Source organism: Solanum dulcamara, chromosome 4 (assembly GCF_947179165.1).
Source record: "Solanum dulcamara chromosome 4, daSolDulc1.2, whole genome shotgun sequence".
Taxonomy (NCBI): Eukaryota; Viridiplantae; Streptophyta; class Magnoliopsida; order Solanales; family Solanaceae; genus Solanum; species Solanum dulcamara.
Genome location: NC_077240.1, coordinates 4,918,814 through 4,931,368, shown reverse-complemented (window position 1 = coordinate 4,931,368; position 12,555 = coordinate 4,918,814). Strand labels below are relative to the sequence as shown.

The 12,555-nt window shown below is 28.8% G+C and overlaps 4 protein-coding genes across 4 annotated transcripts; all 4 read left to right on the top strand.

Annotated features, from left to right (window-relative positions):
* The first annotated feature begins 1,278 nt into the window (after positions 1 to 1,278).
* On the top strand, positions 1,279 to 1,785 carry LOC129887990 (basic form of pathogenesis-related protein 1-like). The gene has a single exon (XM_055963253.1). The coding sequence runs from the start codon at positions 1,279 to 1,281 to the stop codon at positions 1,783 to 1,785; it is 507 nt and encodes a 168-aa protein (XP_055819228.1).
* Positions 1,786 to 5,768: 3,983 nt separating this feature from the next.
* Positions 5,769 to 6,408, top strand: LOC129884543 (basic form of pathogenesis-related protein 1-like). The gene has a single exon (XM_055958835.1). The coding sequence runs from the start codon at positions 5,769 to 5,771 to the stop codon at positions 6,309 to 6,311; it is 543 nt and encodes a 180-aa protein (XP_055814810.1). The 3' UTR covers positions 6,312 to 6,408.
* Positions 6,409 to 8,873: 2,465 nt separating this feature from the next.
* On the top strand, positions 8,874 to 9,403 carry LOC129884542 (basic form of pathogenesis-related protein 1-like). Its single transcript, XM_055958834.1, has one exon. It carries the CDS (start codon positions 8,912 to 8,914, stop codon positions 9,401 to 9,403), a length of 492 nt encoding a protein of 163 aa, XP_055814809.1. The 5' UTR covers positions 8,874 to 8,911.
* Positions 9,404 to 10,542: 1,139 nt separating this feature from the next.
* On the top strand, positions 10,543 to 11,352 carry LOC129885667 (basic form of pathogenesis-related protein 1-like). The gene has a single exon (XM_055960034.1). The coding sequence runs from the start codon at positions 10,587 to 10,589 to the stop codon at positions 11,127 to 11,129; it is 543 nt and encodes a 180-aa protein (XP_055816009.1). The 5' UTR covers positions 10,543 to 10,586; the 3' UTR covers positions 11,130 to 11,352.
* The last annotated feature ends 1,203 nt before the right edge of the window (positions 11,353 to 12,555 follow it).

Below are 12,555 nucleotides of genomic sequence, written 5' to 3'. Positions count from 1 at the left end.
ATGAAATTTAGAGTCAATCAACTTTTTACATGTTTTTAAAAAAATATAAATTGTTATTTTTTTTAAATTTATAGTACTGTTTACATAATTTTTACATAATATATGTTACTTCTTTTGTTTTAATTTATGTGACACCGATAGATTTCGAGAGTCAATCAAAATTTTTATATTTTTTTAGATATTTTAAGTTGTAATTATTGTGATTTTTAATACTTTTTTCATAATTTTCACATAATATATATTATATTACTTCCTTTGTCCCAATTTATGTGATACAAATGATTTCGAAAGTCAACTAAATTTTTTATAAGATTTTTAGATATTAAATTTATTAATTATTGTGATTTATAGTACATTTTACATGTTACTCCGATCTGTTTATCTCAATTTATATGGTGTAGATGGAATTTCGAAAGTCAATCAATTTTTTTATATATTTAATTTTAAATATTTTAAATTGTTAATTATTTCATTTATAATACTTTTTCTGTTATCTTTTTAGTAAATCAATAAAATACAAAAAATCTTATAGAACAAAATATAAAAAAATACTGAAACTACCCTTGGCATACAAGCAGGCATGTTTGACGAAGACACGCCTGCTTGTGGCCTCTTCTAAAATAGTAGTAAAAGTATATATATAGCTCGAATGTTGTTTAGTAGTAGTATCTGTGGCTAAGATTTCGTGTTCACAAGGCAGAGCACAATTTAATTGTTCAATCAATTATATATTCACACCAAATCCTACGTTTCATATTCTTTTAATTTGCGATCCTTTAATATAAAAATACTCCTAGCTAGTAACGGATGGAAATTACTAATTAGGGAGTTCAATTTCAATATAGTGAAACATCAAAATTAATATAAATGTTATATTATAAATATTCATCAAACTTTAGAGCGGTTTATCAACTGTTGATTGTTATTAAATTCATTTCTTTTTTTACTTCAACTATAACAGCCTAACAGGTAACATTTCCAACTCACGATATCAAACATGATGGAATTTTTAAAGCAACCGGATTTCAAAATCAAGAAAAAAGGTGGTGCCAAAAGAATAAAGAGAAAATACAGTTAATAATAATAATGATAAAAAAAAAAGCAGCAATATAGTACTATAATTTTATTTGCTTTTCAAATATGGCTAAATATTATGTCAATTAAAAGCTAGTAACCGTTCAATTAATTATTCTCTTACAACTTGCAAACTTTTTAACCCAGCATTTTTCCCATTTAAAACCCATCCATACTATGCCTAATTCTTATCCAAACCCGAAAATGAACTACTCCATTTTGGTTGCTTATTTCATTACCTTTGCTATATTTCATTCATTACAAGCTCAAAATTGTCCCCAAGATTATCTTACCCCTCACAATGAAGCTCGTAGAGAAGTTGGAGTCGGCCCTATGATATGGAACAATAGTCTAGCAGACTACGCCCAAAATTACGCCAATCAGAGAATTGTTGACTGCAACATGATCCACTCTGAGGGACCTTACGGCGAAAACCTAGCCGCGGGCTTCCCCCATCTCCATGCGACTGATGCCGTGAAAATGTGGGTAGATGAGAAACAATGGTACGATTCTAATTCTAATACTTGTGCACCCGGAAAAGTATGTGGACACTATACTCAAGTTGTTTGGCGTAATTCGATAAGCCTTGGTTGTGCCAAGGTTCTGTGCAACAGCCAATGGTATTTTATAACGTGCAATTATGATCCACCGGGTAATTATATTGGACAACGCCCGTACGATGATGTACCTGAACAACCATCCTGCGATTAATATTCCACGTTGGAATTTCCAATTTGATGATGTCTAATTATTTTGAGTTGACATGATCAAATCATTAATGAATAAAGTTTATTGATCAGTTGTTAAGGAAAAATAAAATCTCGTGCTAGCCTATGTGGTGTTATCGATGTTAAATATCAGAAATTGTTTGGTAGATGGTTAGAATTATACAGATATAATTAGAAAAATTTATAGCATAAATTGATGTCCATATGGATCGTTTGGACACTTGCATCAACATGTTTTATTTACAAGTTTTTTGGTTTGTTGATTTATTTTGTTAATGATATTCTTGTTTTACATCTCTTTGTTGGCACTATATATGGAGTGTATTAGAGCCCGTTTGGTTGACCAACTTAAAGTCCCTTTTTAGCTTTTGGACGTGTTTGACTAATGCTAACTTTAAGCCATAAAGTTTTTAAAGTCAGTCAAAAATGAAAAATTTAGGATTTCTAACTTTTTTTTCTAAGTGCTTAACGCTATTTTGTTTGACCATGGAAATTACTTTTATATCTCTTATATTTTAACTAAATTCCCAAACTACCTTTTTTTATTCTTTTAACCCTAAAATTCAAATACTTATTTTCAACATAAACACTTTTATCCAAACACTCAACTGCTTATTTATAAAAATAACTTTCAACACTTCAAAGTTCTAAAAACACTTCATACATAAAAGTTACTTTTTAAGCCCATCCAAACGGCTTATAGTACTATTGCTTTTGCTGCGGAAGTTTAATTACCATTTTTTTTATCCCTCCCCTTTCATTTTCTTGCTCTTTTGAATTGGAACTCACAATCTTACTAATGAAAGTGAAGAGTATTTATCATTTCAGCAACTCTCTTTTATCTAATTACTCACTTAAAAAACTTGTTTTGACCAATTTTTTAAATCAGATTATTTTAAAAACACTTTTTGAAAAACATTTATTTGAAAAAGTGTTTTTCAAAAAAATATTTTTGAACGAAAATTGACCATATTTTTAAAGTAATTTTTTTTTCAAAAGTATTTTTCAAAAAAATAAAGTTTGAAAAAAAATATTTTTTGGCTTCTGAAAAATAGATTCCGCTACTCTATTCTATTTTCTTCCGAAAATTTGGTCCAAACATTACTTTTTTAAAATAATCATTTCTTGAAAGAGATTAACACTTTTGATATTCCCAAAGCTTGATCAAACATATTATAAATTTATACTATATATCGCTTAATTTTCATTTTAAAAATACTATTAGATTTAATAGATATTCTACAATAACTTGGAGTAAAATACACAAAGAAAACCATAATCTTTACTAAACGGGAGTATTATTATTATTATTATTATTATTATTATTATTATTATTATTATTATTTAGTGGCGATTCTTATGTTTCTGAAAGAAAGAAAAAAAGTAGTTGCTAGAAGAAATCGATTGTCCAAGATTTACCATTTTCAAGGAACATAATAAAATTTCTTACAATGATTTTTTTGCAAAAAACCCAAAGATCTAATTGTGATATACTAAAATATTTTGACGATAGTTGAATTAGTACAATATTAAATAATTAAAGTACTTGAGATAAGTTATTTTTAACATAAAATAGATTCTTCGAATTATCAAAATAAAAATTACAAATCAAAATAGAAAAGAAGTAAACACAGAAAATTGGAAAACTATAAATTAAAGGTAAACACCTAGATTACGAATTAAGAGTGTAAATGATTAAAATGTACCGCAATATCTTAAATTTTTTATATAAAATCATACATATTTATATGTTCAATTTTCATTTTTTTAATATATATTTACATAGTCAATTTGATTAAGTTGTTTCAATTATTTTTTGCGTCAAATTAAAATCAAATTAAATTTTGTCGGTTTTAAAATTTTAAATCAAATTGTATTGAAAAACTATCGATTTTTTCTTTAATTTTATTAGATTTTTCATGAACACCCTAACTATTGTAATAAGATGTCAATTTCTATTTTCTCATTTAATCAAGTGGTCCATCTTCTTAATTCTGTCAAAAAATAAGACAAGAAATCGACGAATTAAATAACTCCATAGCAGATAAAATAAAGGAAACCACTACTTGGCAGTAAATCTAAAATCAAAGCAAATTAATAAAAGTAGAGTTTTCTAACTTCGATATTTTTGATAAATTTTTTATACAAATATATAATTAATTTGTGCTTCAAATATTTCTTTAGTCCTACCAAGATACAACAATCCAAGGTGTTTATTAAGAAAATAACACAAAATACGAGATAAGTGATGACATTAAAATATTTCAAAAAATAATAATGAAATCGCATAAAATAAATATTGTAAATTAATAAGTCATAATAAAAATGATCATAATTTATAAGTATTAAGTCATGCTAAAATAAGTCTAATAAATACTATTAATTACATGACTCAATATTAAAGAAAAAATAAAATTAGGTTATGTATTTAAATTGTCTAGACCAAAGCAAAACTAAAGAATAGATATCCAACATTATATTATTCGCATTCTTAGTGTTGAATTCAATTATTTTTTTCATTAGCAGTAGTATTGATTTAAGTTTTATTTGAGTCACTAATATCAATGGGTTATAAGTCTATGGCACTTATTGGACATTTGAAATTTCTAAGTTTCAAACATGAAATAATATGTTAAAAGAAATTATGAAAAAATTTAAGAAATATTTATAAATTATATCACAATAAATATTTTATGTATAAAATATTCTTTAAAATTGTATATATATAATGTTGAATTGATTTATTTAATTTGTTTTTTTTAGTTAAAATCACTCCAAACTAGTTATGATCGTATTTTTTTTCAATATGAAAACTAATCAAGTTTTTTTTCTGGTTCAACTCGGATTATTAAAAATAGTACGATTTATGGATATTTTTTTTCTTGTACGCCTCTGCGCTTAAATATAGATTGGTGTTTCAATAATATCAATACTTTAAATTAAAGGTTAAATGGTTACAATATATCAGAAAATATTTTCTAAGAAGAATGACTTTTCGTCATACTTTGTACTGATGTATACTGGTCAATAAATTCTATCCATTTTTACGTATGTTAATTAAAATACTTGGAGTAACTTCCAAGTTCCAATATACGAGTAAAATCAAGACCAATGTGTAGGTAAAATATTGTGTTCCAACTACTTCCGACGAAAAAGTACGTACATGAGGAAATCAATGACATCAGTTCATAGAAGATAATGAGAAATAGTATTCTTTTTAATTTCAATTTTTTTTAAGTCTGTTTTAAAAAAATATTAATATCTTATTTTCAAAAGATTTTTGATTCTAAATGAAAGAATTTATAACGACACAAATAATTAAAAAATATTATAATATTTATTTTGATAAGTCAAATGTTGCAACAAAAACTGAGATGAAGAGTATAATAATTAATTTAATAGTAAAAAAAAGATGTTCAAACAATTACGTCAATAGTGACTTGAGGCGGCTCTTATCATTTAAACGAATAGTTGCATAACGTGACATGTTAATTCTCTGTCTTTTACACTTGAAGGAATTAGCTATGGAAAAAAAAACACATTATTTTAAATTAAATATATATTTTTTAAAAAATATAAAATATTATTTGAACACGAGATATAATTTAAATAGGGTTATTTTATAAAAATAGAATATTAAGATTTTTTTGAAAATAAAATAAAATGAACAAAATGAAAAAAAGTAAAAGTGGAAAAAGTGAAACAAGATTTTTGTTGTTTTCCACATTCCAAATACAACTAAATTTTCATAGCAAACACTATTTTTCAAATTAAATGAAATAATATTCCGAAACAAAGTAAATAATATTGACCGTCAAATACTAATCTCATACTATATGTTTTGAAATAGAGTAACCCATTCAATTCTTTAATTAGTTAGACATAAAATTGCAGACTATTCAACGTACTCTTCTCCCCTATTTAAACCCCATCCACACTATTCCTTTATTCACACCAAAACACAAAATGGGATACTTCAATATTGCCTTAATTGTTTGTTTCATTACCTTTGCTGTACTTCCCTCAATATCCCAAGCTCAAAATACTCCCCAAGATTATCTTAACGCTCACAATGCAGCTCGTAGGCAAGTTGGTGTCGGCCCTATGAGATGGGACAATAGGCTAGCAGCCTTTGCCCAAAATTATGCCAATAAAAGAGCTGGGGACTGCAGGATGCAACACTCTGGTGGCCCTTATGGCGAAAACCTAGCCGCCGCTTTCCCTCAGCTCAACGCGGCTGGTGCCGTGAAGATGTGGGTCGATGAGAAGCAATGGTACAATTATAATTCGAATACATGTCAAGCTGGTAAAGTATGTGGACACTATACTCAGGTGGTGTGGCGTAACTCGGTACGTCTTGGTTGTGCTAGGGTCAGGTGCAACAACGGGTGGTATTTTATAACTTGCAATTATGATCCACGTGGTAATATGAACGGTCAACGTCCATTCCTTGCTCTTGAACACCAACCAGACTTTGATTCCAAGTTGGAACTTCCAATTGATGTCTGAATAAATTAACCTTCATATGTTAATTAAGGAAAATAAATCCAGTAGTACTATGATATGCATGTTGTAACTGAAGTTTATATGAAAATAAATATATATGGATCGTTTAAATAATTGCTTCTTAGTTAAATTAATTTATTCGTTCGTCCCATATTATTCGTCACATAATTCCCTTTTGAACGTCTCTGAAAAAATCAATCAATCACAAGTAAAGTATTCCCCCCCCCCCTAATTTACTTATATCTCTCTTCAATGTTTAAGAATAAGACTGAACTAATTTATTGAAATTTGAACAATAATCACTTGTTTGGTATATCTTCAAATTTATAATTTCTTTGATATGTATCAATATTGGTTACTTTATAAAACCAAGTAATTTTAGAAAATGAGAAGTATTTCCTACGGTCCATTTTATTTGTATGCCTCTTAAAGAAACATTAACTAAAAAACTAAACTCGTAGTTACTAAATAATTAATTCACTACAAAGGAGGGAAAAAAATTTGTCTATCGTAACATGTAAATACTAACCACAATAGTACAACGACTTGTGTGTCTATACTGTGAGAGTGTTATTCGACTAACTAGTTGATAAAACAGTGATGGAGTTAAAATTCTAACAAAGGAATTTGTTAAAAGTATAATTTTTTTTATATATATATACAATATAATTTTCCTTGGAAACAGCCTCTGACAAAAATGTAAGGTAAGGCTGCACCGGACTGCTCTTTTATACAATATAATTTTCCAGCAAAAAGTCCTTCCTCTTTCATCTTTATAATCGTACTTTTATCATGATATAGTATGGAATTATTGTGTTATATATAATCCAATTTTTCCGTGGTGGGATTATTGATAGCAGGCATGTATATGTCTATTTTTGTGACATTGTTATTAATGTTATGGGATAATATTAAAAAAGAAACAAAGTAAAACTATCAATCAATTTGTTAGTGGATAGACAAGTTGTATATATCATTCATCGATGGTTACGTTGTAGTTAATCGAGAAGAGGCCAATTCAAATTTATTTGCCTAAAGAGAAACTTAAGCAATACGTGATTACTTCTTTTGGTAAAGGGGTTATGATACTCAACTAATTAATTATCTCAATACATGCATGGTGCCCTAGCTAGCTGCTAATTGCGATTTGGGATTTTCGAGTTGCATCATATTCCTTTTATTTATGAATAGAGAGTTTAACTAGCTAGAAGCCTAGAACTAAGTTATTAGAAATTAGTCAACTATAAGTAACTATATTTAATACGACATGAATTTAGACATTTCTCTTTAACCATTCGGGTCAACTAAACAGGGGGGTTGAAAGGAATTTTGTGATATAACAAGTATGAATGATAATTACCTACGAACACTACTAAAAAATAAGAAATTAGCCACGAACAAAATTTCATGCTAATTCCATTTAACTACTTTCTCTGATTCAAAATAAGTGGTGTTTAAGTTTTTTCATTTTGTTTCAAAATAAGCGATGTTTTACATTATCAAAAAGGCACTAATGATGTTCTTCCAATTTTACCCATATTTAAATAAAGAGAGTTTTCCATATGACCAAAAAACTACAAAAGTGCTACATCTTTTTCAAGAAATGTATGAAGGGTAAGTTGGGAAAAAGTACATTTTATTTTCTAAAAATGAGTAGTTTCTTAAGGGGTGTGCCCAAGCTAAAAATACCACTTGTTTTGGAACGAAAAGAGTACTGATTAGCGAAGGATTATAAAATAATACAATTATTTAAAAGCTTTTTAGCGATGAATTAGTTGGAGATCACCGACAAATTCCGTAGTTTCATATTTTAATTTCTAGTAGTGAAAATGGTAAATGACATGTAAAATTACATTAATATGGTAATTATTCTATTTGTTTCATTTTGCTTTCCCAATGTTTGACTTGACACAATCTTAAAAATTTTTCTATTAGGAGTGTATTTTATTAACATTATTAATAATGATGCCTTGGAACGTTTTTAAATTTGACTACTACTATTTCACGTAGTTATTTACTTCTTTTGTTTCATATTACTTGTTCATGTTGATCCGACACATGTCTGTTAACATTATGAATGATACTTTGGCACTTTTAATTTGACTATTATTATTTTGTGTAGTTATTTAATACTAATGGTAGTATAGGAAAAAAAAAGTAATAAAACTCTCTAGATTTGCTAAAATGGATAAGTAAAATGAAATATCTATTTTTGATATAAGGGTCAAGTAAAATGAAAAAACGGAGGGAGTAATGCTAATTAAGATAGTATGGGAAAAAGAAATAAAACTTTCTTAATTTGTTAAAATTGGATAAACAAATAAAATTAATATAAGAGTCAAATAAAATGAAATGAAGGGAGCATATAAACCTTTTAAATTGTCTGTATGTATAGTTTACATCCTTAATTAAATAGTACTATATGAATATCTTAGGGTTAAAGCATTTACAAAGGGAGATGTATTGCCTGTTGCTTTAAAACGCTAAATTTCTTTTCACTTTCCACATGCAATTCCTAATTTCACGAATCAAAATACTCACATTTTGCACCTATATAAATATCCAACATATCCATTTCCTTCTCATCAACTCTTCAAAAAAAAATGGCATTATTAATCAAAGCTTCTAATGTTCTAATTTGTTTCATCATTTTGGCCCTTGTTTTTCCCTATTCTCATGCCCAAAATTCTCAAACAGACTATCTCAACACTCATAATTCTGCTCGATCTCAAGTTGGTGTTAGTGCAATAACATGGAACACAACTCTTGCAAATTATGCACAAAATTATGCTAATCAAAGAATTAGTGATTGCAATCTTGTCCACTCTAATGGTCCTTACGGCGAAAATATTGCTAAGGGAACTGGTTCTTTCACGGGCACTGCTGCTGTTAACTTGTGGGTAGGTGAAAAACCGTACTATGACTACAATAGTAATAGTTGCACCGGTGGACAACAATGTCTACATTATACTCAGGTGGTCTGGAAAAACTCGATTCGACTTGGTTGTGCTAGGGTTCAATGTTCAAATGGCTGGTGGTTTGTTATTTGCAGCTATGATCCTCCAGGCAATTACATTGGCCAACGCCCTTACTAATTATTTTGACTAAGATCAAGTTTTACGATCAAATAAGAAAATAAGTATATGAATAAAAGCTACGTACTTTATGGAGGTTTTTATGATCTCTATATTTATGTTGTATTTTAGCTTCTTTGCACCAATAAATTACAAGAATCTTTGTACTTGTTGTTTGAGTTCTTTGTTTTATGTATGACATATGTGGTTATCCCGTTAAAGTCTAAAGATGAACTGTTGCATCAAAAACTTTTTGAGTTTAGGTCATAATATATATCGTTAATGTAAGAAAATTTTACATTATCACGTTGTTTTTTTATTCTGTTACAATAGGTTATATAATTTTGTGATTACAAATTACATATATATTTAAAATAAATTTATATACAGTGAATACTCTACCATGTAAACTAATAAAGCGATCATTGCAAATCACTTCACCCCCCCCCCCCCCGCCCCCCCGCCCCCCCCCCCCCCCCCAAAAAAAAAAAAGTTTCATGTTTCCTTCATTAGAAGCCAGCAAAAACATTCTTGAAATCACATATAAAGAAGAAAAAAGGAAAGTGTGCATTACACGAAATTAGGAAAAGGAAAATATGTACATATATACTGGTCAATACATTATTCTTTATCCATTTTAGCTACGTTAAGTAATATGTAAAGTAACTTTTGATATACGAGTAAAAGTAAGTGGAATATTGTGTTCCATCTACTTTCAATAAAAATACACGGACATAAATAATATTTTTCAATTATATGTGATAAATTTTACTTTTTAGATCCTTCTAAAAAAAATGATACATTTGATAATTAGAGCACCTTATCTTTAATTTTTTTTTTATTCTTAATAAAATAATTTATACTCACACAAATAATAAAAATAATTTTTTCCTTACATTTTAGGGTAAGTCAAACTGTGCAAGTATGGGAAGTGTAATAATTTATTAGTGAAAAAATAAATAATCAAACAATGACGTCACTAATGACACGGAGGCGGCTCTTATAATTTAAACGATAATTAATTCCATGATGTGACATGTTATTCTCACCTATAATTTGATATATTTTTCAAATAATCCGATAGAGTCTGCTAACAAGCTATTAAAAACTTTCAATTCTTTAATAATTTCTTGACATAAAATTGCTGACTATTCAACTCTTCTCCCCTATTTAAACCACTCCATTATTCTTACCAAAAAACAAAATGGGATACTCCAATATTGCCTTAATTGTTTGTTTCATTACCTTTGCTATATTTCCCTCAATATCCCAAGCTCAAAATTCTCCCCAAGATTATCTTAACGCTCACAATGCAGCTCGTAGACAAGTTGGTGTCGGCCCTATGAGATGGGACAATAGGCTAGCAGCCTTTGCCCAAAATTATGCCAATAAAAGAGCTGGGGACTGCAGGATGCAACACTCTGGTGGCCCTTATGGCGAAAACCTAGCCGCCGCTTTCCCTCAGCTCAACGCGGCTGGTGCCGTGAAGATGTGGGTCGATGAGAAGCAATGGTACAATTATAATTCGAATACATGTCAAGCTGGTAAAGTATGTGGACACTATACTCAGGTGGTGTGGCGTAACTCGGTACGTCTTGGTTGTGCTAGGGTCAGGTGCAACAACGGGTGGTATTTTATAACTTGCAATTATGATCCACGTGGTAATATGAACGGTCAACGTCCATACGGTGATCTTGAGCACCAACCAGACTTTGATTCCAAGTTGGAACTTCCAATTGATGTCTGAATAAATTAACCTTCATTTGTTTAGGAAAATAAATCCATGTTATAATCTAATGGCGCAGTAACTGGAGTTTATAGGAAAATAAGGGTCCGTATGGATCGATCGTTTAAATGATTACTTGTTGGTTTATTTTTATTGTTATTCTTGTTTTAAGGTTTGGGGTTTTCTGTTGTACATGTGTACCTGTTTAACTTAATAAATAAAATGTGTAAAGTTGATGAGTGAACTGCATGTGTTATATAACTATAATTATAGACTCAAAAGAGTTATATTGAACTTTGCTTAATTAAGATAATTACTAAACTATACTTACAGACGTTTATTTACTGATTTCTTTTACTTTATTTTATCAAATTAGCATTTTGTAATGAGAAATAGGCAAGTTACAACTTACAATTAAAGCTTGACAAGCTGAACTTTGTGGGTAAGTTTACTTTGACATTTGTTGCTTTAATGGGTCGACTGCGTCAACGGCTGGACATACTCACCACTATACTACGACGTACAACTTGTGTGCAGGATTATAATTAGGGATAATAATCACGGTATAAAATGTTGAATTATTCCATATATATGATAGGATAATTAATTTCCTGGAATATTCTAATTCATATAATAACTTTGTTTATCCCATAGACGTCTCCAAAGAGTGTTATTCGACTAGCTGATAAGGTGATTTGCGGAAAATTTTGTTTTTCATGATATAAAATCTTTTACCTTTATATATGCAGTAATAATTTTATGGCAAAGGGTCCATATATCCTCTTAATTTGAGTAAAGTCTTTGAAATTGTCAATGTAATTTAGGTCTGATATGATCTTTGAAATTGTAGTGTAATGGGATAATATTAAAAAAGAAACAAGGGGATAATATTAAAAAAGAAGCAGAGTCAAACTATTAATCAATTTGCTAGTGGATAACACACTTGTATGTATAACGCTATATAAAAACAGTCAAGATGTATGTTACGTTGATCTTTGGTAAAGGCGTTATATATATAAAACCAAAATAATTATCTAATTGCATTATATCCTGTTATTTATGAGTTTAGAGTTTAACTAGCTAGTACACACAACAACAATAACCTAGTGAAATCCCACATTGTGGGATCTGGGGAGGGTAAAGTGTACGCAGACCTGACTCCTACCAACTTAAAAATTAAGATCAAATTATTAAAAATTAGTCAACGATAAGTACCTTTTTATAGAGAATATAAACTGATAATCTGCAAAACATGGCAAATTTGAAAAAAAGTCAACAAAGGCTACTAAGTAAAGTCCAATTCAAAAAAGGAAAAGTAGACAAAAAAAATAGACAGAAAAAGGAAAAGAAAAGGAAAAGAAAGGTCCTAGTATAATTGAGTTTTCCTTTTCCTAAAAGGAAAACACAAATTTTCTATATATTTGACTAGTCTTTTTTCTTATAGGAA